Source organism: Lagenorhynchus albirostris, chromosome 11, assembly GCF_949774975.1.
Source record: "Lagenorhynchus albirostris chromosome 11, mLagAlb1.1, whole genome shotgun sequence".
Taxonomy (NCBI): domain Eukaryota; kingdom Metazoa; phylum Chordata; class Mammalia; order Artiodactyla; family Delphinidae; genus Lagenorhynchus; species Lagenorhynchus albirostris.
This window is the reverse complement of record NC_083105.1, coordinates 89,992,234-90,018,243: the sequence shown is the minus strand read 5'-3', so window position 1 is coordinate 90,018,243 and position 26,010 is coordinate 89,992,234. Positions and strand designations below refer to the sequence as shown.

Sequence of the window (26,010 nt, the reverse complement as noted above, 5' to 3'; positions counted from 1 at the left end):
TCTTTATTTCTGTCCTGACCCTAGGTCCTTCAGAACTGTATGACAGACTCTAGGTCCATCAACCTCACCACAAATAACTCAATTTCATCTCTTTTTATGGCTGAGTAATATTCCATTGTATATATGTGCTACATCTTCTTTATCCATTCATCTGTCGATGGACACTTAGGTTGCTTCCATGTCCTGGCTACTGTAAATAGAGCTGCAATGAACATTGTGGTACATGCCTCTTTTGGAATTATGGTTTTCTTAGGGTATATGCCCAGTAATGGGATTGCTGGGTCATATGGTAGTTTTATTTTTAGTCTTTTAAAGGAACCTCCATACTGTTCTCCATAGTGGCTGTACCAATGTACATTCCCACCAACAGTCCAAGAGGGTTCCCTTTTCTCCACACCCACTCCAGCATTTATCATTTGTAGATTTTTTGATGATGTCCATTCTGACTGGTGTGAGGTGATAGCTCACTGTAGTTTTGATTTGCATTTCTCTAATGATTAGTGATGTTGAGCATCCTTTCATGTGTTCCATCGCAATCTGTATATCTTCTTTGGAGAAATGTCTCTTTACGTCTTCTGCCCATTTGGGGATTGGGTTGTTTGTTTTTTTGATATTGAGCTGCTTGTAATATTGGAGATTAATCCTTTGTCAGTTGCTTCATTTGCAAATATTCTCTCCCATTCTGAGGGTTGTCTTTTTGTCTTGTTTATGATTTCCTTTGCTGTGCAAAATCTTTTACGTTTCATTATGTGCCATTTGATTATTTTTCTTTTTTCTTTCCATTTCTCTAGGAGGTGGGTCAAAAAGGATCTTGCTGTGATTTATGTCATAGTGTTCTGCCTACGTTTTCCTCTAAGAGTTTGATAGTGTCTGGCCTTACACTTAGGTCTTTAATCCGTTTTGAATTTATTTTGTGTATGGTGTTAGGGAGTATTCTAATTTCATTCTTTTACATGTAGCTGTCCAGTTTTCCCAGCACCACTTACTGAAGTGGCTATCTTTTCTCCATTGTATATTCTTGCCTCCTTTATCAAAATAGGGTGACCATATGTGCGTGGGATTATCTCTGGGCTTTCTATCCTGTTCCATTGATCAGTATTTTTGTTTTTGTGCCAGTACCATACTGTCTTGATTACTGTAGTTTTCTGTATAGTCTGAAGTCCAGGAGCCTAATTCCTCCAGCTCCATTTTTCTTTCTCAAGATTGCTTTGGCTATTCGGTGTCTTTTGTGTTTCCATACAAATTGTGAAATTCTTTTTTCTAGTTCTGTGAAAAATGCCATGGAATTTGATAGGGATTGCATTGAATCTGTATATTGCTTTGGGTAGCATAGTCATTTTCACAATGTTGATTCTTCCAATCCAAGAACATGGTATATCTCTCCATCTGTTTGTATCATCTTTAATTTCTTTCATCAGTGTCTTGTAGTTTTCTGCATACAGGTCTTTTGTCTCCTTAGGTAGGTTTATTCCTAGGTATTTTATTCTCTTTGTTACAATGGTAAATGGGAGTGTTTCCTTAATTTCTCTTTCAGATTGTTCATCATTAGTGTATAGGAATGCAAGAAATTTCTGTGCATTAATTTTGTATCCTGTTACTTTACCAAATTCATTGATAGCTCTAGTAGTTTTCTGGTAGCATCTTTAGGATTCTCTATGTATAGGATCATGTCATCTGCAAACAGTGACAGCTTTACCTCTTCTTTTCCGATTTAGATTCCTTTTTTTTTCCTTCTCTGATTGCTGTGGCTAAAACTTCCAAAACTGTGTTAAATAATCATGGTAAGAGTGGGCAACCTTGTCTTGTTCCTGATCTTAGAGGAAATGGTTTCAGTTTTTTACCACTGAGAATGATGTTGGCTGTGTGTTTGTCATATATGGCCTTTATTATGTTAAGATAAGTTCCTTCTATGCCTACTTTATGGAGGGTTTTTATCATAAATGGGTGTTGAATTTTGTCAAAAGCTTTTTCTGCATCTACTGAGATGATCATATGCTTTTTCTCCTTCAGTTTGTTAATATGGTTTATCACATTGATTGATTTGCATATATTGAAGAATCCTTGCATTCCTGGGATAAATCCCACTTGATCACAGTGTAGTATCCTTTTAATGTGCTGTTGGATTCTGTTTGCTAATATTTTGTTGAGAATTTTTACATCTATGTTCATCAGTGATATTGACTTGTAGTTTCCTTCTTTTTGACATCTTTGTCTGGTTTTGGTATCAGGGTGATGGTGGTCTCATAGAATGTGTTTGGGACTGTCCTCCCTCTGCTATATTTCCTTCTATACACACTTTATTTACATCTCTTGAAAATCTTTCTCAAACCTATCAGTTCAATTTCCTGAGTGAAGTATAATAAATCTAATTCACTTATTTCTCAGGTGATCATGAGTTTTAAGTAAATTTTTGGTGCCAATATAATGAAAATAAATTTCTATTGCAAAACACATTGATAGAAAATAATATTTGATAGGTAACAATTATCATAATTATCCTTTAAAATGTTTTTGTCTTTAACAGACATACATACAATTTTTAAGTGAATTATTAACTCCATAAAATGACATAAATACTTTTCAATTTTACTTTGTTATAATTCTATTATAATTTTTCTAATTTATTAAATCACTTGATCAATAAATATAAATGAGTAACTAGTCTGAGTAAAGCAAAGTACTAGGTACTGAGTTATAAGCAAGAAAGACTAACATGGCCTAATGATCTAATGGGAATGTGAAATCTTACATATGTAACATCTATACATGTTATCTGAGGCAGTGAGAAACCACTGAAAAGCTATATCCAGGAGAGATACATGGTCAGTCTCTTAAATATAACACTATAATATTAAAAAATGGACTACAGGACACAAGAATGAATTGCAGAAAATGTAGAAGCAGTTTCAGAGACAATGCAACATTGCAGGTGAGAAGATGAAAACTATAGACGAGGATTGTGGCAATGGTAGACAGAGAAAGGAAGAAGGACTTCCTACAGGAACTTGTGGTTTATTGGATGTAGAAGAATAAAGGTGCGGGAAGATTCAAAGATAAAACCCTGGTTTCTGGGCTAAACAACTGAGTGAATGGCTGGGTTATTTTCTTTCACAGAGGACACTAGGATAGGAGCAGGTTCTTGGGTGAATTTTGATTTAGGTTTTGGACTTTCTCTTAGAGGTTAAAAAAAAAAATTCAAAGTGGAGACACTGAGCAGATAATAATAAGAATCATCTAGTTTGGAGTCATTGGCATATAGATGGTAATTTAAACCACAGGAGGTATGAAATAACTTACAAGAAGAGAATAATTGAGAAGAAAAGAAGCTCTGACAAGGGTCAGGTAGAAAATGAGTAATAGACAAAGGAGTCTTGAGAAGGAGCTAACAAAGAACTCAGAGAGTACAGTGTCACAGAGAGCCAAAGTAGGACACAGCAAGAAATTTTAAAATAAGAAGGATAGTGAATGAACGGACTCAAATTTTGCAGAGATAAAATAGAGACTGATAAACATTAGTTGAATTTACTCATTAGTAAACTTAATGAAAGTTGTTCTGGAGAAATGATGAAAGAAGTTTGCAATTATTTAAAGAAGTTTTGGGGAAGAGACGAACGGATCTAGCCAACCTATAAGATGATTGGTTATGGAGAGGAGAAAGAAGTTAAGACTGTATCTAGGGATGGAATAACTGCTGATCATGAAGAGACTTTTAAGATAATAAAAAGACTTTAGCATACTACCATGCTGATAGATGACTGAATACTGAGGGAGATAATGCTGCTGTCGGCAAGTGGATTTTCAGTAGGAAAAGGAGTCCAAAGGGGAATATTGTCTTTGGATTGATTCATGAAACTCGTGTCATAATTGAAGTGGACTTATTTTTCTATCACAGGAGTTTCATGAATGTCTCTGAAGTCAATACTGCCCCTTGGACTTTAATATTGTGAGCCCTGATGGAGTTTTATATTACTCATGGAATTATTTCATTTGCTAAGGAGAAACTTCAAAACAATTGTTTGTATTTACTCAACATATTTCTTTCTTGCAAGCTCTTTCATTTCTAATTAAAGTTTTTTTGTTTCCTTGTATGCTTTTTCTAGGAAAATTCCTATCATCTTTTATAATATCATCTAGGAGATATTTGGGGCAGAGTCAACCCTCTCAGTTACATAAAATAAAGAATGGCATATTGTTGGAAAACAGATCTAAATCCCAGTGAATCACATGAAAAGCAGCAAAAGCACCAAGAATTTCACTCTGTAAATCAACCTCTTTTTCCTAGCCACACCGGTCTGGGTTTTGATCATGTAGTAGATGAGATCAGTAATACAATCCCACTCTATCAGAGAGAAATTGAAGAAAACACCATTTTTGTGCCCAGTGCACCACACTGGGACTCAAAAAGGCATTCATTAGATGAAGCACACCAAGTATCCTTGAATGAATTCACTTCTAAAAGCACAGAACTCTCCTGTCACCAAGTTAATAAAACAGGAGTAATTGGTTTTAGGCATTCCGTGCTACCAAATCCTCAAAACATAAATAAAGAAAGCTTTGGGGGAAACCCCACAGGAAAATACCATGGTGCTGATGATTACGGATTCAATATTTTACCTCCATCATCCACTAGTGTGGATGAAATTAATTCACAGAGTGAACTGGATAACTACCATATAGGATTTGAACGTAGCATTCCTCCTATATATCCATCCTTCTCAACTGACTTGATGCCAAAAGAAGAAAATAAAAGCAGTAGAAATAGGAACATTGTGGAACCATCTCTGATGCTCTTTAAAGGTTCTTTTCTACCCAGGACCTGGGAAAGCACATTGCCAAAGAACAAAGAGGTATGTGTCATATATGTCAACCTAAAAATACAAATCTGAAAGAATCATTCAATAATGTGCTGGGTTAATTTGGTAATGAGAGTAACTAATCTTAATTAGGGGAACGTATTAATATTATCAATACTTTTGGGGAAAAAAACTTCTTCACAAATTCTGTGTTCCTGAATTAATGATTTTTTCTAAAGAAAGGGAAAATTTTTATAATATTTTTAAAGTTCTGGTTTCATCAAAACTAAATAAAATGTTATAGTATTTACATTTTATTAGATAAAAATATCATAGTTGGAGGTTTAAATGATAGCATTTTCTATTCTTATTGTGTCATTATGCACACATAGAAACATACATACATTTCATTACATTTATATTTTGAGTTATATTACCATGAATTAAAACTTCATATTATTATTTGTAGGAAAAATGTCTTTTTACTCAGAGGCTACTAAATTATACTGTTAGCAGGCAACTTCTTTTGGGAACATTCCAAGAGTAGGAAATTGAGTAATCATTGTGCAATTCATCCTGATGGTTTCATTAGTAGTTTTCCAATCATTTAGTAACCACAGAGGTTCTTGTATAATATTGGAACATTTCTCTGCTTATACGGAGTCTAGACACAAGTGAAACCAGAATTAAACAGTAAAATGATGAAACATTATTTCAGCTGTAATTTACAGGGTTAGACAACAGGACTTTTCATTTATTCAACAACTATTTATCATATTCTTAAACTATATATGATTAGGCATAACAAATGCAAAGAAGAAAACTCATAATACCTGATTTCAGCAATAGCATATTGCTTAAATTAATCTGCAAACCAATAATGCCAACACAGTAAAATAATAGAGAGGATGAGTTCATAAGAGAAGAAACAATTAATTGTGTCTGAGGCGCTTGCAGAAGAGGTAATACCTCAAATGATCTGTATTAAAAGTGCATGAATTTTAGGAACCTTTACTTCTGATCATGACAATGTAACAAGTACTAAACTTTCCCTTACCACTGAAAACAACTATGAAATTAGACAAAATATATGAAGCAAACAGCCGGTATAGACATCAATCCTTAAGAGAAGGGAAACAGCAAAGTGTTGTTATGATCATCCTGGTGTCTTCGGGGCCCTTTCCTGCTGCTAGGCAGACTGGTGGAGCCCAATTTGAGCAGCAGTATCACTAAACTGAGGAGGCAGAGACTGCAGTTCTGGGCTGCAAAGGAAGCTGTAATCTGTAGGGCAGAGCACAGAAGGAACTATGCAATGCATGGGGGTCAGGAGTCTATGTGAGATTTACTGCAGATTGTTGGCCAAGAGGTTGTGTTCACCACACACAAGTAGAAGTTATGCGGTGCCAAAGTTCTGACCCAGCGAGAGAAGACACTGAGCTGAGAACTTCAGGCATTCATTTGAGATCACACAAAGCTATCTCTTACAAGTAAAAATCGTGCTCTAAAGTAAATGCTCTACCTATTAACTTACATGTGGCCCCACAAAAAATAAAATAGAGGCTGACAAGACCAAAACAATCTTAACCGCCTGCCTGCCAGAGAAAAATTGCACACTTTGTAAAAACAATTCCTAATGTGTCATCTACAATATCCAACAGTTAATAACAAATGCACAGATGCGTAAAGAACAGGGAATTCTGAACCATAATCAAGAAAATAGCCCAGTGAATAGAGATTCTGTGATAGAACAGATGTTGGAATTAACAGATAGGGACTTTAAGGAGATTATTAAAAGGATGTTCAAGAAGATGAAGTAAAGATGAACATAATGAGTAGACAAATGAGGAATCTCAAGGAAATTAGAAACTATGAAAAAACAAAGACTAATGGAAAATCTAGTAATATAAATATAGTATCTGTAGTTAAAAAGTCACTGGGTGTACTTAAAAACAGATATAAGATGACAGGGGAAAAAGAGTACTTGAAAGAAAAAGAATAGGGCTTCCCTGGTGGTGCAGTGATTAATCCACCTGCCAATGCAGGGCACACAGGTTCAAGCCCTGGTCTGGGAAGATCCCACATGCCACGGAACAACTAAACCCGTGTGCCACAACTACTGAGCCCATTCGCCACAACTACTGAAGCCCACGCGCCTAGAGCCTGTGCTCCACAACAAGAGAAGCCACCGCGATGAGAAGCCCGCACTCTGCAACAAAGAGTAGCCCCCACTTGCCGCAACTAGAGAAAGCCCGCACGCAGCAATGAAGACCCAATGCAGCCAAAAATAAATATAAATAAAATAAATAAATTTATAAAAAAGGAGAGAAAAAAAGAAAAAGAATAGAAATTACCCAAACTGAAGAAGAGAAAATAAAAGAATTATATAAAAGTGGGCAGGGACTAAGAAACTTAGGAGATAAGGAGCCTAATATATGGATAATTTTGGAATGCTAGCAGGAGAGGAAAGGAAAGAAAGAAAAATTCATTTGAAGAAATAATGCTCTGAAATTTTCTCCAACTCTGGTATAAAATATCAAATTACAGATTTAAGAAATTCAATAAATCCCAAACAGAATAAATGCAAAGACAACCACATGTAGACATGTTATACTCAAACATATGAAGACCAAAGTTGAAAAGATCATCATAAAAAGTAGCAGAGAGGGGGAAAAAAATTTCATGCAGTGGAACAACAATCTGAATTAAAGCATTATCTCATCAGAAACGATGGAAGCCAGATGACAGTGGAATAGCATTTTTAAAGCTCTATAAAAAAAGAAAAGAATCCATACTTCTATAACTCATTGAGTACATGCCTGAAAATTTAAAATAAATATATTATCATATAAACAAATGTTGAGAGAAATCAGTCAGCTCACATGCACACAAAAAATACTGAAGTCAGTCTTCGGATGCAAAGAAAATGATACCAGATGGAATATAGAAAGGAAAAAAGAGCAGCAAAAATGGTAAATATGTTAGTAAATATGAAAAACTACTTAATTTTTTGAAAGACAGCTGACTGTTTAAAGCAAAAACACAGGATTTCATTGTCAGAGTTGTATATGTAAACAAAAGATAAAAGAAAACAAGAGAATAAAAGATGAAGGGATGGTAAATGTTATCTGCTATTGGAAATTCTTACATTTTAAATACAGTGGCACAATATTAACTCTAAGTAAACTGTGAAATATTTACGATGCATATTGTAAGTTCTAAGCTAGTACAATCACTAAAAATATAGTACAAAGAAGAAAAACTAAATATCCAACAGAGAAATTAAATGAAACGGGCTAAAAAATCAAACTGCAAAAATCAGGGAAGGAGAAATAGAAGAACAAAATAAAACAGAAGAAACAACTAGAAGCACATATGAACATGGCAGTCTTAAATCTAACAATACCCATAAATATACTAAATATATTCCAAATAAAAGGGAGAAATTGACAAACTAGATAGAAAAGAAAGGCTTTATTTTTTACAAGAGTCAAATTTGAAAAACAAAGGCACAGATAGGTTGAAAGTTTAAAAAAATAAAAATATTTAACATTCAACCAACAAAACAAAGCTGTGTGTGGTTATTAATATCAGAAAATGAAGCTTAAGGCAGGATATTTTCTTTTCTTTTTTTTTTTTTTGCGATATGCGGGCCTCTCACTGCTGTGGCCTCTCCCATTGCGGAGCACAGGCTCCGGACGTGCAGGCTCAGTGGCCATGGCCCACGGGCCCAGCCGCTCCGCGGCATGTGGGATCTTCCCGGACCGGGGCACGAACCCGTGTCCCCTGCATCTGCAGGCGGACTCTCAACCACTGTGCCACCAGGGAAGCCCGCAGGGTATTATTAGAGAAAGAAAAGGGTCATTTCATAATAATAAGTCAATCAGGAAGACATAATAAACTTAAATGTAGATGTACCTAATAATGGCTGCAAAATACATAAAGCAAAATTATTTCTTTAACTGAGCCGTTTATGGATTTATTCACAAGAAGTGAAGCACATGTCCAAAACACACTTGTATATGAAAATTAAGTATTCTTTACAATATGCCAAAACTACAAACAACACAACTGTTTTTCAACATGAAGACGGATAAACAAACTATGGAATATTCATGCAACAGAATACTACTAATAGGTAACTAAGAAAGATGAACTATTGATACATATGACAACATGAATTTTAAAACATATATCATTTAAATGAAAGAAGCCAGAAACAAAAGAGCACATTCATTAATCTATGGTGATAGAAATCTGAATTAACAGTTACCAAACAGATGTTCAGATTGACAGAAGGAGATATGGGGGAACTTTCTAAAGTGACAGAAATGTTCTATATTTTTTGATTGGATATTAATATTCACAGTTGCATATATTCCTCAAAAATCAAATTATATATTTAAAATTTATGTATTTTTCCATATGTATTGCTTCAATAAATATTTTTAAAATAAAATTAAAGGGCTTCCCTGGTGGTGCAGTGGTTGAGAGTCCGCCTGCCGATGCAGGGGACACGGGTTCGTGCCCCGGTTCGGGAAGATCCCACATGTCGCGGAGCGGCTGGGCCCGTGAGCCATGGCCGCTGAGCCTGCGCGTCCGGAGCCTGTGCTCCGCAATGGGAGAGGCCACAACAGTGAGAGGCCCGAACACCGTAAAATAAATAAATAAATAAATAAATAAATAAATAAATAAATAAATAAATAAAATTAAAAACATAATGGCTTTCTAAAACAAAATAAAAATTTTAGAATTGTATTCATCTTTTCTCCACACCAAACTATTTTAATTTAACAGTTTTTATTTTAAGCTGACAGGTTGTTCCATTCAGCTGGTTGAAGTACCTCAGGGCAGTAATAGAAGTCTGGTCTCCTTTTGCAACAAAGTAAAAAAGTAAGTGTTGCTATTCCATTAAACTTAGAAATTTCTGTACCTGCATAAATTTGTCTATTTTAACATCACTGAGCTGATTAATCTTGCATATAAAATGTTAAAGCTCTATAATTTTTTAACATAGTTAACAGTATAAATTTATGACAAATTAGTTCATTAATCAACTTCTGGTACTGCTTTTGTTGTTTATAGTCAAATAAATTTTTCCCCTGAAAATGTGGCTACAGACGAATGTTTTATAATTTCAGTCTTGTCCTTGCTGTTTGTTGATAGCTTAGTTTGCAGTGAATTAATTTCTCATTTAATGGCACATAAGTGACTGACTTATTTGGCTCTGTCCCAAATTAGCATAGATTTATCCTTCTTACCTGGGATATACTATTTAGAATGATGAGAGTACCTTCTGCTCAATAACTCAATCTTACCCTGAATGGGCTGCCAGAATGTTGAACAAGTGCATGGGTGTTTGTCCACTGAAAAACAAATTTGATCACAAGGGGATCCCAGATCCCCTTTTTGCTAATCTAAAAAAAGAACTTATAAGGGTACATGCCTCTTTTTTAAAGACCAATCTCTCATTATCAATTAAAATTTATATAATGCCATCTCTTCTATTGCTAAGATACCTGAAAATTTTGAAAAATTAATGCACTTACATTTTAGTTATCTTGATTTTTATCCTTTTTTGGCTGTTGAAAATATAATAAATATACATATAAATAAGCATTAGCTTATTTATCAGCTATAGCAGCGGCCTGCTAAAGAATCATTTGGGATTAAAGATTTGAATCATTTATTTAATCACTACCTTAAAAGGCTATCTGAATGCCTAATAACTAGTCAATGCATGACAAATATTCAAATGAAGAACAAGCAAACAAAAAAGCAAAGTCAAGTTAAAAAACTTGTCACCATATTGGAAGAAGCGAAAGGCACACATACAAAATACAAAACAAAGCAGTTCAAACCCGTGAACCTATATTCAATCTTTAATTAATTTCTTGCTCCAGTTCACAGAAGAATATTTTAAATGGCACTTTGGATTCCTAATTAGGATCTTTACAGATATCAATATTGATTTTGTCAGTAATGAGCTACCCACTGTAACAACCTGACAAGCATTGCCAGGAACTTGACACCTTAAATCTAAGATGTGATAATTTCTACCCTAAGCGTAAGAAATAGCTCTCTCAATATCACAAGGTAATACTTGGTATAGCTCCATCAAAATACATTTATTATTAGTCTCTCCCATCACTTTTTTTCCCCAAGAGAATGTAATATTCTTTGATGAAATCTTGTGAATGAAATAGTGACATGAAAATATTTTATGTAATTGTTTGTCAGTAGCTCATGGTACATTTTGAAATTCTTAAATGGAATTTTTTTCCAATGGTTTCTTTCAAAGTAACCATGAGTACTAAAAAAGACAACCAAACAATAATAAACTTTAAAGTAGTAAAAAGAAGGTTATATTTACACATTTTTTTGGTTTTCTATAATTTTTGTTGACAAATACTCATATAAAGATAATTAAATTTATATATGCATAATTATTTTGTACACAAACACACTATTCACTCAATAGCAAATATTTTTGAGGACCTAATACGTGCTAGGTGCTATCCAAAGCTCTTAATTCAAAAGAAGACAGAACTGAATTTGAAAACCAAGTTTCTTAAGAGGGTCTCCAAAATTTCTGGAAAGCCATACAGAATGGATTTATATGCCCAATTTCATCAGTGTTTTTTTTTCTAACATTTAAATAACCTTACCTAATTCCCGCCATACACCCTTAAAGAGGCTCTCTAATTTGTGGGATTTGGTTTCTTGCTGTGACATACTTTTAAGGCACATCTCTCAAGAAATATGTCATATTTTTATTAAAAATACAATAAAATGTCATAGCACACGAAAAAAGTTTTTGGCCCACAGTAGATGCTCAGCGAAGGTTTAGGAAAGAATGAGTCATGAATTTACATTTTAAATTTAATTCTCCAAAATGGTAGAAGGTTAAATCATGTATGTATACATTGAGTAGTACCTATCATATGGTTGAATGCTAGATCATAAAGCTCCTCAATTCAGAACTGGAGTCCAAACCTTTGTTGTAGGGTGTAACAAAGAAGAGTGGCCCATACCTTTATCCTAAGCAGTGGTTCTTGAACTGCAGTTCTGGAGCAGCAGTAGTATTGGCTTATCTGGAAAACCACTAAAAATTGGGGGCGGGGGGGGAATCCTCCACATATCTACTGAATCAAAAACTTTGGGGATGGAACCCAGAAAAAAAGGTGATTTTGATACATGCCAGACCCATTGGGTGCATACACACTTTTCCATTTGTGAGGTTCCTCAAGGAGGGGATGTTTTGGTAGAGTTTAAGGGCATAGAGATAGAGCTACTTCAATGGGCCTACACTACTTTAATGCTGCAAAAATAGTTAGAATAAATGCCAAGGATGTAACATATATGATACATTACATAGAATGCATACACAGAATGCATAATTTTTCATTCAGGAAGAGCACTACAAAGTTTAGAGGTCTGCAAAATTAACAAAAACAGAAAAAAACCTAGGACTTCATCATCAAAAGCATTTTAAATATCTAGTTACAAATAATTTTATGCTAAATTCTACATGTGGGCATAAAATATGGCTCTACAGGGATTCAGCTGTAATAATATAATGATAATTATGATACATTACATGGATATATTGCTTTACATTCTACAAAAGTCTTTTATATGCCTTTTCTCTCATAAACCTTTAAAGTAGATATGAATATCCTCATTTGTGCAAACAAAGAAACTGGTCATGTAACTTGCCTCTGACCATAAAACTACTGAATAAAAGGAGGAGATATGGGGATATATGTATATGTATAGCTGATTCACTTTGTTATAAAGCAGAAACTAACACACCATTGTAAAGTATATGTCCATAAAGATGTTAAAAAAATTTTTTTAAGTTAAAAAAGAGTCAGTATTCAAACTCAAGGCTTCTGACTCCAAGGATAAACTATTTTCCAATTCTCTGACTTCCTGACACAGTAAGTAATTGTTCAGAATGTACAAATGACTTCTGGGCTCAATTATTTACGTAAAAGCCAAATATTTGTGTAAAACCCCAAATTTAAAGAAAATGGGCTGCCAAGAATGGTATTTACCAATTTGACACAAACAAGAGGATTTATTCATCAATAAATGAATAAATAATAAATGAGTGACTTCTGGCTTGACAAAGGCATGAGCCAAAACCAAGGGGAGGAGTTCATGCTTCAAAAGGCAATGTCAGTGAAGCAAGCAATCACTGTGAGTGAATTTTCATGTTCAGAGTGAATTTTCATGTTTTATAAGTGACAATGTATTCTTAATTGCTTCATATGAGGTGCCCCAGGGAAAACATAAAGACCAGAGCTTTATAGTTGCTTTTGGTTTAATTGTAATCTTTACCAATCTAGCCTAGCTAACAGCACTATACCACAAATCAGCTGCTGGTTATTTTCATATTTCAAATCTTCTATAGCAAGCCCTGCATGAAGTTTCTTAAAATCTTGTCCTAAGTATTCTTTCACATATATTTTTCAGAATAAGAGAAACATATCATGCAGCTGACATTAATTCCAATTCGGGGAAGATCTGGAGCACGACTACAGCATTTCCATACAAGTTCTTTTCTAATACTAAGGTTAATATAAATATTTTTACTGAGGACTCAACACAACAACTTCATTTTACACCATATGGTAAGCAATCTTGCAAATAAGTATAAAAATCTACATAAAGCTGGTGTAGCTGCCTTGAGTCCACAGACTGAAGTCATTAAAAGAAGCAGTATTAGCTAGTATTTTGCCCTGAAGTGAAGTAAGAGGAAAACAGCTGGAAATCTTTTAACATTTGTTTGGCTATTGTTTTTTAGAACTCTCTTCATAGCTCACCCCAGGACACCTTATTTTCCTGCTATGAAATAGCAAGTATAGCAAGTTTTTAGCATATTAAAAATAAAAGCTAAATTTCAAAAAGATTCTAGATAAAGACTATATGTAAGTGAAAATGGCTGTTACACAGCCTCTGTCTCCACAGTGGGAACTATAATAGCCCTGTACAGACCAGCATAGTTAGCAGCTCTACTGAATCAGAGTCTCTGGATGGATCCCAGGTATCTGTATTTTATCAAACTCACCAGATGATTCTCATTTCTCTGAAGTTTTAGAATCTCTTTAAAGTTGTTTAATATTTATTTCACTGTTACCATCAACCATTTTGCAAAACAATATTAGTTCTTCACACATTAGTTGCTACCAAGTTTCTGCGTATCAACTGTTGTTTCTTGACAAATAATGGTCCAATAAATTTTTTTTCATTATTATTATCATCACTGTATTTTGCTTCATTTTCTTTCTTACTCTAGCCAAGGCTCTGACTTAGTACAGATGACTGCAAACCTAACAATGTTATGTAGGAATATTAGTTAGGACCATCTGGTTTGAAACTAACAGAAACCAACTCCTGCTGATGTAAGCAGAAAAAATAATTTAAAGATTACAGGGATTTCTTATAGAATTTAAGAGTAGGAATTCAGCAAAGATTTGGGAATAAAACACTGATGTACAGGCAGTCCAAAATTCCTGTATGTCTCTCACCTCATCTCCTCTCTGTGTAATTGCTTCTTATGTTTCTCTTGCTTTCTGCTGAGTCATTTCCCTTACTTTTCTGCAACACATGGAAAGCTAAGCTCTCAAGCTTAAATGCTATTTGGCCAGAGATCTAAAGGAAGTTCAACCTCCCTATTGGATCTGTTACCAAACTCAGGTTTGGCTGCTTGCTGCTCAAAAACCAATAATCAAGAGGCAAACGTCAACAGAAAGGAAAGGTGTTTTAATCAGAAAAGCCAGCAATCTGGGGAGAAGGTAGACTCATGTCCCAAGACCAACTCCAAAGATTCTGCTCAGCCATGACAGTTCTTAAAGGGAAAAAAGGGGAGGAAGAATCTCAGTGAATCGTAGAGGCAGGAGATTGGGTTATGCATTGTTCTTCATTCTGCGAAGGCAGGCTGACTCTCTCTTCAGATGTTATCTTGCCTTTGTGATATGCCTGCAGGATTGCTAAGGAGGCCATTGTGGGTAGAGAACTAGTCATTCTTTAACTACTTAATTCTTTATCTTACTTCTTTTTATCTAGGAAAAGAATCAACAGATTAGGTTCTTTCAAGGTTAGAGGGGAATAGAAATGGGCAAACAGGAAAGGGGCAGGAGAGCTGCTTTCAGATCCACTTTCAAATTTCTAAAACCAGAGTTCTGATTGCACAGCCAAGATCAATAGTGCTGTACCTTGATCCAATCAGAATGGCATCTGGGTTATGTTGACTTACATTGCTGGAGAAGAGGAAATAATTATGAACTAGGGAGACCACTCCGATTCTTCCAATTTATAATATTTAATTTCCAATATTAGATTTGGCAAAACAGAGGCCATTTTTTACTTTTATAAGAAGTTTCAGTAAAGTGATTAGGTCATTGTGTTTATTGTTAGAGATGTACAGTGGTAAAGAGGATGACTGTGGCCTCAAAGGTAGTAAAAGGGTCTATAAGAAGAAGGGGGAGGGAGGATTAGAGGGGAAGGAGGAAAAAGCAGAGGAGGGGAGAGGACACATTTATGAAAATATACAGAGTAGCATATGCTGCTATTAGGAGGAAACTTGTCTTCTGCCCATTTAAATTTGAAGAGGGTTTAGGCTGTGACACAACTGACAATAGAGAAATTAACAGGACAAAAGACAAGGTTTCCTTATATATGCATGCAGGGGTTACTCAGAAATGAGTAACCGGCTGAAACCCAGAGGTAAAGGTTTACATAAAAAGTTAATGTGAAAGTGTGTGTGAGGAGGGGGGTGTTTAGAGCTTCAGTAAGGAAATACATGTATATCTTTTTATGCTAATGGATGGGCAGTTGGTCTCCTTCCCAGAAGTTGCAGGAAACTCTCAGAAGAAAGTTGATAGCACCTGTATTAGGGAGTCTTGGCTATAGTCAGATAAGAAAAGTGAAGATAAGTTTTCAAATGTTTTCACTTTAAAATAATCTTTATGCCAAAACTGTGATCCTTTCACCACTTTATATGAGTGTTTTACTAGTAATATAGATGTGCTCTAGAGAACAAAAGTCTGAAAAGCATTTCAAGAATGACCAATAAGTTGCTAGAAACTTAAGGAATAATGAAATCTAGATAAGCAAAGAGGAGGAGACAGTGAGAGGTTTTCATCCGAAGAGAATTCTGTTTCTCCCAGAGTGAGAAAATAGAATCCTTCTGGAAGAGCAGGTGTTTTGAACAAGGACTTCTCTGTTCTACAGTCGTCAGCTATCACTTCAATGAAGATGATTGCCCTGTCCTTTTTTCCAATTCCAAAGTTACTCTAGAGCCCGTGTCTTTACTTTCAACTACCTTCTAGATTTAGATGACACATAGTTCGAACAGTATTAAGAAGCTGTTTGTGACCTGCAAAGTGGTGGAAGTAGAAGTCAGTTTGCAAGATTATAGAGTAATTGAGAATTATTTGCAGAAGTTATCTACACTTTAAAGAAATTTGGCAGTAATGAGGAGGTAAAAATAAATTAAATAAATAAATAAATAAGATACTATCTTAAAGGGATAGAATGGAAGAGGAGATTTTACTGGAATATTAAATAGAAACAAAACATCCTAAAGAAAAGACAAAAGCATCTTTAGAGTGGAGGATATTAAATATATAAAAGAGAGAGGCTTTAAATTGCTGGAACTGGAAACCAGTGATGGAAGGATCACATGTGAAGAAGTAAGATGCAGTAAAAAGCATACTTATGTATCAAGAGGTGTAAAGGGATAGAGAAGGATGCATAAAAAAACTAGATTTAACGTGTAGAGTAGCATAATTAAAGAATCTCAAATGGGCCTTAATCTTTTCAGTATGGTAGGCAATATGGTCAACAGATTGAGAAGGATTGTATGAAGTTGGAGACTAGGAGAAACTGGAAAAAGGGTTACATTAGCTGTCAAATTGAAGATACAGGTATAAAGTCTACTTAAAAGAAGGCATAGTTCTTGCTGGCTTACAATATGGATGAGAAGTTTAACTCACAGACACTTAATGTTTGGGTTCAAGGAGAAAAATGATAATTTCAGATTTAGACATGCTGAATTTGAAGCAATAATGAGACAACCAAAAAGTAACATGAAGCAAATAGTAGGAAATATCACACCAAAGCACAGGAGAGGAGTAATAGCTAGAAACTGGATTATGGAGTCTTTCATGTAATCCGCAAAGACGACTATAGTGAAATAATGAATGCATGCATGCCCCAAACAGCATAGGGGACACAGTCCTGGAAACAGAAAAGTCAAATGAATTAAAATAAACTGGTGTCTTTAGAGATACTTTCCTGCCATCTTATATTGGCAATGCGCTCCCCTTCTTGTCAAAGCCTTTATAGTCATGATTTTGCCTGTGGCCATATTTTCTTCTAGCTTCAATTCATATTATTTCAGTTAATATTCCCAAGCACTAGCATGTCTAATATACTCTCTTCTGTGTCAGGACATTTCCACAATCTCTAATTCCCATGATGATCTTTACCATTTGTTTCTCCAACCGTTTTATTGATAACAACTTGATCTACCATAAAACCTACACTTTTAAATAGGACATTATAATACTCTTCCGTTTTTCTCTTCATGGCAAGTCCAACAATATCACTTGCACTACTTTTTATGAGGCTGTGTCAAAAACCTTTCCCAAACAAAAAGGTGTGGCAGTAAAATAAGTCACAGCAAATTAAACACATAATTGCCAACAAAACACAACTCTAATAAATGCAAATGAGTGTTTGCAGTATGCTGTTCAAATCCTCATTAAGGATCATCAGTACAATCTGTTGCACTAACTTTCATTCAAGATCACGTTGAAAGCATGGAGATATAGATAGATAAATAGATAGATAATATATATATAACAGATAATTTCCATTATCACATATGATAATAAATGAATCCCATACTATTTATCATTTACAATTAGAAAAATATTTCACAGACAAATATAATCGTAACAAGTCAGCATGGTTCTGGCCACTATTAAATGGCAAATGCATGTAAGAGTTTGGTAGGGAGATATTAAGGAATGTGAATATGAGAAGGCAAAGAACTTTACCCTATAATATGCTGACTCTTTGAGTCCCAGAGAAGGTGGAGAAAGAGAGTACATGTTCTTCAAGGTTATTATGACGTTGTCCAAGACAGAACCTGGGGTGATTCCTATACAGGAAAGGAAGAGTGATGACTTGTGAAAACGTGGAATTATTAAGAGCACAGGCTTTAGAAGATGACAGATTTAGATTCCTGCCTTGCCACTTAGCACTCACTGTGTAATCTCTTTAGCACTTCCCAAATCCCTAAGGGTAATCACAGTAGAATATTTTTTATGCAGAGCTACAATTACCAAAGATTTTAGAATGAGGAATGAAATACCTAGCTCTGTTCGGTTATTTGAAGACAGATTGATCAAAGAAAATGCAAAGAATATTTTTTTTTCAATCTCCAAATCTAACCAGACTAATAAATGAGATGCATCTCATTTTAACTCCTCTTGATGGAGCTAGAAAGTTATAATAGTTCATAAAGCATGTATCACTTTTTGTGCTCAAAATCTTTCTCCCAGCCAATATATAATATGCTCTTATTAACATTTTATTATTCAACTTTGTTTTTAGCTAATTATCTTGTCAAAGACCTAATAGCAGAAATTCTACATTTTTGTACAAATGACCAGTTATCACCCCAAAATTATCTTCTAAGTATATGTGGCTATGAAGAATTTTTACAAAAGTAAGTATCTTACTAAGGTAAATTTGGATCATTGTTACAATCTATATTGAGCAGCACTTTCTTTTCTTTTAAACAGACTTTGTACAAACACTATACTCTTATGATCAATTTTCCTTCCTTTAAGGTGAATTTAAAATATCATGTTATATTGACAGTCTTATTCTTGGTTTTCTTTTGTATTTTGTGTATTTATGGCAACACGTATTTAAGTAACCCATAACTAGGGTGACCAACCATCTCAGTTTGCCCAGGACTGAAGCAGCTCCCAGGACATGGGACTTTCAGTTTTGAAATCAAGAAAATCCTGGGTAACCCAAGTTACCTTATTTGTAACGAAGCTTAGTAGGACTGACAATTTAAAAAATAAATTCTTTTGTAATAAGTAGTTTTTTTGACTTGGAATAATATTAGCATGTTGATTAAACTCTGATTTTTCAAAATCACAGAGGGTTTGAGTATTATATTTACAACATTTTCATAAAAGTCTAAGTTTTAAAACACTGTCTTCAATTCTTTATTCAGGCAGCTCATTAAAACAATTAGAAAAGTTTGTTCTCATATATATCAACTGCAAATATTTATTTGATAGAAAACTTACTTAGTGTACCACAATAACTCTTGTCCCAAAATTCCTTAAAGACCAACTTTGAAAATATAATACAACTTTAAGAAAGGAAATATTTCTCTCCTGCTATTGCATATTTCTCTCCTGGTATTTACATTTCCTCTTTGTGTTTCTACAAGTACCTAAAGATTGACAACAGTCTTATGAAAGTAAAAATGTATTTCTTTTGAGACATCCATTGTTACTGTCATTGTTATTCCATTATGAATGTGCTTGAAAATATCTTGTCGGTAATTTTCTTTTATTGTGTAATGTTAACTATGAGTGACATTTAAGACTGATTTTCTCCTTTTTGTGTTCCCAGTTACAACAAAATCATTTCACTCTTTTTTTCTTGTTAGTATAAACAGATTTCTGAATAGATTAGTATAAATAGATTTATAATAAATAAATATAATAAATAAATAGATATAGTATAAATAGATTTCTGAAATGTTTTCACACTCATTTATTTTTATTAAAATTTATGTGGGTTTATTAAGTTAGGAAAGTTGCCAAGTATTAGTGTACATTAATTACAGTCAGTTATTATCTAATGGAAATTGAAGGATATGTACATAACTGGAATTTGCTTACTTTTTAAGAGTAATAGTTTATCAGTATTGATACATATGAATAAGCAGAATATTCATTACTATTCTTTCTAATATCTAAAGGAATATATATTTCATTCAGTTTTTTTTTCATTTATTTCTATGTAATTTGTCTTAAAAATATGTCCTTAAAGACTTGGATAATCTGTTCATATTTTTCTGTAGAGGGAACACGGGTAACATGTAATAAGTTAATAATGCAATAAGTAATAATTTAAACTCTAACAGTTACAGTACTACACTTCATCTGAAGTACCCAACTAACTTTGATTGCAATGATAATAATAATAATAGTTGTCACTTATTAAGTGCTAATTATTTCCTAGTCTCAAATTGGGTAAACATCTAAGTCTTACAATATATCAATGATACAGACACTATAATAACCCATTTTACAAATGGGCAACCTGAGGCTTTGTTCAAGGTGACACAACTAGGAAGCTGGTAGGGTCAAGCCTGAACTCAAACCCAGGTTTGGCTGCCTGCATAACCTTGGCTCTTAACTATAAAACAATACTAAAAATCCCGTGAGCAGGATTCAGAAAATAGCAAATGGTTCTTCATGCTGGAGCATGGGGTGGAAATTACATACAGTTGTGCAGGGATTATAACAGTCCAATTCAACACCTACTAAGTGCACACGTGTGCAAGGGATTTGGTTTATCACTGAGAATACAAAGACGATTTAGATATAATCCTTGCCTTTTTCCTTGGCTAAGGAATTCATAAAGCCATGTCATCAGTTATTACAATGCCCTATTGTGAGTGCAGTATTAGTTTTATTATACACCAACTACCTGTAGATCAAAGAGAGATGGATTAACAGCAAGAATAAGGAAATGGTGCAAAGGAAAGTCAATGACCAATATGTATTTAAACTGTAAATACTGAGGAAAGAAATAAGTACTTAATAGCTTAAATGTTAATAGCTTTAGAACATATAAAATGTGCATAAATTAAAAAATAATAATTATCAAGATAAAAAAACAGGCTAAGAACGTGAATAGCAATTCAGTGGACAAGAAATTACTCAAAGAGTTTAACGACAAACATGCAGTTAAAACAATGAGATGCCATCTTTGCCTATCAAATTGTTAAAATATTTATTATGATGAAATTCAGTGGGAAAATGGACAAAATCCAAACAGCTGCTAGGAATTTAAACTGATATAGCATTCTCTAAAGGGAATTTTGTCAAAAATGTATCAGAAGTCTATAGAAATGTGTCGAAAACATATATGTGTTTCAGCAATTCTGCTTCTACAAATATTTCTAAGCAACAATCATAATTATACAAAAAGACTTAAATACAAAATTCTACATTCACCATAGCATAATTTCTAATACTAAGAAAAAAACTAACTCTCCAATAGTACTCAAAAATAGTGGTAAAATTGTGAACATAATTTCATTATAATATGCCATAGAATTTATAAATTAATAAAAATACAATATCATATATCTTGATATGAAAGCATGTATCATTGTTTTTAAGGGTGACAAGATATATTTTCAAACCACATTTTAATATATTAATATTTGTTAAAATAAGTATATTACTATTTGGAAAAGAAATAGAAATCTTATACATGAAAATGTAATCCTATACACTAAATGAAATCCTATACACTAAAATGTTCGAGTAGCCACTCCTTGAAAAAGAACTACAATACAGATAATATTCATTCATTTCTTTTTTTACTTACAAAATGTCTACAATAAACATGTCTTTTTTTGCTATCAAGAGATTAAGGAAATAAATTATTTTGGAGGATGGGAGAAGCATTTAAGTGATCATATGAACAGTAATGTATGCTTAAAAAGAGTTAAAAACTCGAGTTAGGAGAACATAACTGAACATATGAAAGGTGACAGAGCTTGAGCTAAAGTAGCAACACTGGGGCTAAACAGGAACTATTAAATCCCTGGAGTATTATTAAAACAGTGGAATTAATGGAACTTGGCAACTATGTGATGTCAACGGAAATAAAAAAGTGCAACGTGAAAGCTGTGCGTTACAATGTTTATGGGGGACTTGGTGAGGACTATAGCCTCTCAGCTATCTCTGAGAAACTGCTCTGAAGAGTTACGGTGGAGACATCAGCTTATATGTGATTTTGGAGAAGGGGTACATGCAATCAAACACATCTCAGTAGAAGGTTACTGCTAGTCAGGAGGCACAGATATCCTAGTTAATGATTTTCGTGCATTCCTAAGTATGGAAAGATGCAAGAAACTGGAATCATAAACTTTTCTCCTGAAAATATCTAACTATCTGAAAGCAAGCTCTGCCAGTTTTTCCAGAGCACAGAATGCCTCATTTCTGATCTCTGCCCTGAACTCTTAGCACGGTGTGGAGGTCAGCAACTGCAGTGGCTAATGACTCAATCCTTGTAGAGCCATATGGTGAGCAACATTCTTTAGTTGACAGTGGGATTGCCTGGAGGGAGTAGAAGATGATGACTAGTTTTGCTGTGAGTTCAGTAATGATGATAGTTATCAGAGAAATGGAAGTTTGAGGTTATAAAATAATTAATCAAGTCTGAAACACATTGAGTATGTGAGTGCCAAGGGTCATCTGTTATTGAGAAAATAGCCCAGATTTTAGGAAATCTGGTGTGGGTTAAGGAACTGTTAGCTCTAAGAAGGAATGGAAGTCTTAGAGACAGATGCAGTCTCGTAGGGAAAATGACAAAAGAAAGGATCCTGAGAACATTAACATATAAAAGATGGAAGGAGGAGGAGGAGCAGAAAAAGGAAATTGGAAAAAAGCAATTTAAGTTGCAGGACACCTTGGAAAACGTGCCTTTCACAAGAAGGGAAGAGAAAGTTTCAAGTACTAGTAAATAGTATCAAATACTGAAAATAAATCAAATGAGGATTGAAAAATCATCATTAAATATGGCAATTACAAAATGAGTTGGTGATTCAAATAAGAACAAGTTTACTAAAACGGAGGAGAAAACAGCAAGATTGCAATGAGCTAAGGAGAATGGAAGGTGCTAAACAGAAACACATAAGCAGACTACTCTCTCAGAAGTAATGTGTGGTGATAAAAGCCTGGAGAAAAATGGGGCTTTAGATGCTGAGGAGAATCAGTCTGGAGATTTGGGGAATGTGGATAAGAGAGATTTGAAAATATTCATAAGCTGAAGGGAAAGAACCAATGGAGAGGGAAGTATTGAAGGCAGAGAATATATCAATGGTGAGGAGTTGAGAGAAGATGGGATCAAAAAGACAGATGAAGAGGTTAGCAGTGCCCTGAAGGAGGAACTTTCCTTCCCTGAAAGATCAGCAGGAGTTCAAACAAATATAATTTTTTTTTAATCTTAACAACCAGAAAGATAACGAGGCATTTGGAAAACTGGATCTCTGATAAAAGCAGGAATGCTTAAGCAAGTTGCATAGAAATGAAAATAATATTATAACAATAAAAACAATAAGAAAATTGATTTTACTTATTAAAAGCCTCGTATGGGCTAGAATTTTCTTTTTTTTTTCTTTTTTTTTTTTTTTTTGTGGTCCGCAGGCCTCTCACTGTTGCGGCCTCTCCCGTTGCGGAGCACAGGCTCCGGACGCGCAGGCTCAGCGGCCATGGTTCACGGGCCCAGCCGCTCCGCGGCATGTGGGATCTTCCCGGACCGGGGCACGAACCCGCGTCCCCTGCATCGGCAGGCCAACTCTCAACCACTGCGCCACCAGGGAAGCCCTGGGCTAGAATTTTCACATGTAATACCACCCATTCTCATAAGAGAAAGGCATAATTATTCCCATTTTGCATATGGGAAAACTGAGGCTAAAAAGAAATTAAATGACTTGCTAAAGGTCATAAAATTGGAAGCAGCAAAGTCAGGATGGCACAGGTTTATCTGACTTTCCACTCTATTACAAAGCCTCCTTTCATGATAAAGGGCCACTTGAAAACAAAAATTACAGGATAACGCTTCATTAAGAATAATGAACATATATTGTGCAATAAACACAACATATATTGAGCTTATAATTCAACATACAGCGTTTAGGTCAAACTCAAGGAAAAGGTACATAACTTACAGAACACTCATTTTCTGACGTGTATAAAATTTTTTAAAACTTTTAATCAGGAAGTGTTTAGAAATGCTTTGACTAAAATAATGTTAAATCATAATCACAGAAGATGGACTTTCTGTCATTTCCAAATTTCTGATTAGGTAAAAATTGATTTTCTTTTTGGTATCTTGAGACTGTTTAAGCAAATGAAGAATATGAAAACAAATCCTTCCCACTATTTGTAACACTACTCTCTAACACCGTTGATTTGGCAAAATGAGTTAACCTCCTTTAACTTCAAATTCTTTTCCTCTTAAAAACCGCATTTTTAATATATTTTTCTACTGTAAAAATAAGCTGTAGGATTATATTTTAGTAATCTTTAATTACAAGTGTAAAATTTTATTAAGCCTCTACTAGTCCTTTCATTATATATGGATTATATATATATGGATTATATATGGATATATATATTATATATATATATGGATATATATATATGGATATATATATATGAGCTCCTGTGAATCATAGTTCTAAATCAATTAAAAATATATGGTTGTTAAAATATAATAAACTAAAAAATGGATAAGTATTCCCCCTCCAAAAAAAAACCCCACTATTACTGTTGTAGAATGATGTAGAAAGATTTTTCATTTTAAACTCTCCTTATGTTATCAGAACCATGTTCCTTAACCTGTTTTATGAAGATAATGATAAATTATATTTAGTTTCTACTTTTGCAGTTTCTCAACTACTTTGGATTAGATAAGGGCAAATCCTTAAAATTTAAGCTCCTTGGTTTCTTCCAGAAGGTGTATCAGTCTGTTAAAATAGTCACAAAAAAAGTAACTACTTGAACTAACCAAGTTTTGAGGAAGTAGCTAAAACCTTTCATCATCAAAATTAAATGTCAATGGTCAGGATACTTTTTCACTACTTTGCTAGCAGTAGTTTTGTGATTCTCTATTTTTTAATTTCCTCCTTAAGTCATATTTTGCTATTTTATTGAATTCATCTGTCTTAACCAGGGTTAGTCAAGTAGTAAATAAAATCCTGGAAAGGGGGGGAATGTAAATAAACAGGAGGATAGACAGACACAAATTACACATAAATCTATATTTATATTGATATGTTAAAACTGTTCTCAAACTTTAATTTGTATATGAATCACCTGAGGATCTTGTTAAAAAACAGACTCTGACTCACTTGGTCTGGGATGGGGAGGAGACTGCATTTCTAACAGACTTCTGGGTGATGCTCATGCTCATGGTCCATGGTTCACATTTCAAGTAGCAAGATATTAGAGACCAGGGATATTAGTGACCTAAGAATTTTGACTCAATGAAAAAAAAATTTACACATTTTTTTAAAACCAGTACCTTGCACAAATATTGAATTTAATCAATGAAATAAGATGTTATACTTCGTAGCATATTTAAAAATTAAGAAAGATAACTTTCCTAGCAAGCCAAAATTCCTCTTTTTAAAGGTCAACTGTATTATTTTTACAGCTCATTAAATACTCATTTTAATCTAGTATGACAAACTCTTTCTGTCAATTAAAATATTCCATTCTCACTCTGCCTCTTGCTCTGGCACTCCCTCTCCCGGTTAAACGCTTTTATAAATCTAGTAACTCACTCTAATAACACATCTCCATAACTCTTCTCTAAATGAGAAAGTTCCTGACCTCTTATACCTGGATATCATGCTAGTCTTATTAGGTACTTCAATTACCATAAAAAAGAGTTTCATTAAGTATCAGTCTTCTCCTCAAAAACTGCTTTACAAACAGGGTTTTTAAATTATAAGCAAAGAGTAAATGAAAGCATTAGAACTTTATCAGTTTCATCACTGGCTGTTGGCAGCTTAAAACAAAGTTGTGAGCAATATGAAGCACGGATACCGAATCAGCAAATCAGAATAAATTAAACTGAGAAATAATAAAAAATATTAGCATCTTCCATTACATTCCTGGTTTTAGACCCCAAGTTAACTACCACGGTCGTAGTGTCCTTGGTAATCCCATTTCCCCAGTTCTCATGACCTTATTGAGTAGACAGAACCCCTCAGGCTTATGCAGTGGCAGACCTGAGGATAGAGACTATAACTTCCTGTCTTTTCCATGAGATGCAGCACAGATATAAAGACCTAGGGACAGAAAGACTGTTTCCTAGAGTGTTCCTGTGTCTGCTTTCTTTCCAGAGAGTAAGAGTAGTTGTA

At 34.2% G+C, this 26,010-nt stretch overlaps 1 protein-coding gene across 7 annotated transcripts in view; it reads left to right on the top strand.

Moving 5' to 3' along the window:
• PIK3C2G (phosphatidylinositol-4-phosphate 3-kinase catalytic subunit type 2 gamma) overlaps nt 1-26,010 on the top strand; it is a 360,629-nt gene that overhangs the window by 25,954 nt on the left and 308,665 nt on the right. For 5 of the 7 annotated variants that reach the window (XM_060166781.1, XM_060166780.1, XM_060166783.1 and 2 more), the window contains exons 1-4: nt 4,182-4,847; nt 9,601-9,683; nt 13,272-13,429; nt 18,423-18,537. In XM_060166781.1, the coding sequence (XP_060022764.1) occupies nt 4,182-4,847; nt 9,601-9,683; nt 13,272-13,429; nt 18,423-18,537 (1,022 nt within the window). Of the gene's footprint in view, nt 1-4,181; nt 4,848-9,600; nt 9,684-13,271; nt 13,430-18,422; nt 18,538-26,010 lie in introns of those variants that run through there. The other 2 variants (XM_060166784.1, XM_060166785.1) reach the window with 2 other exon arrangements.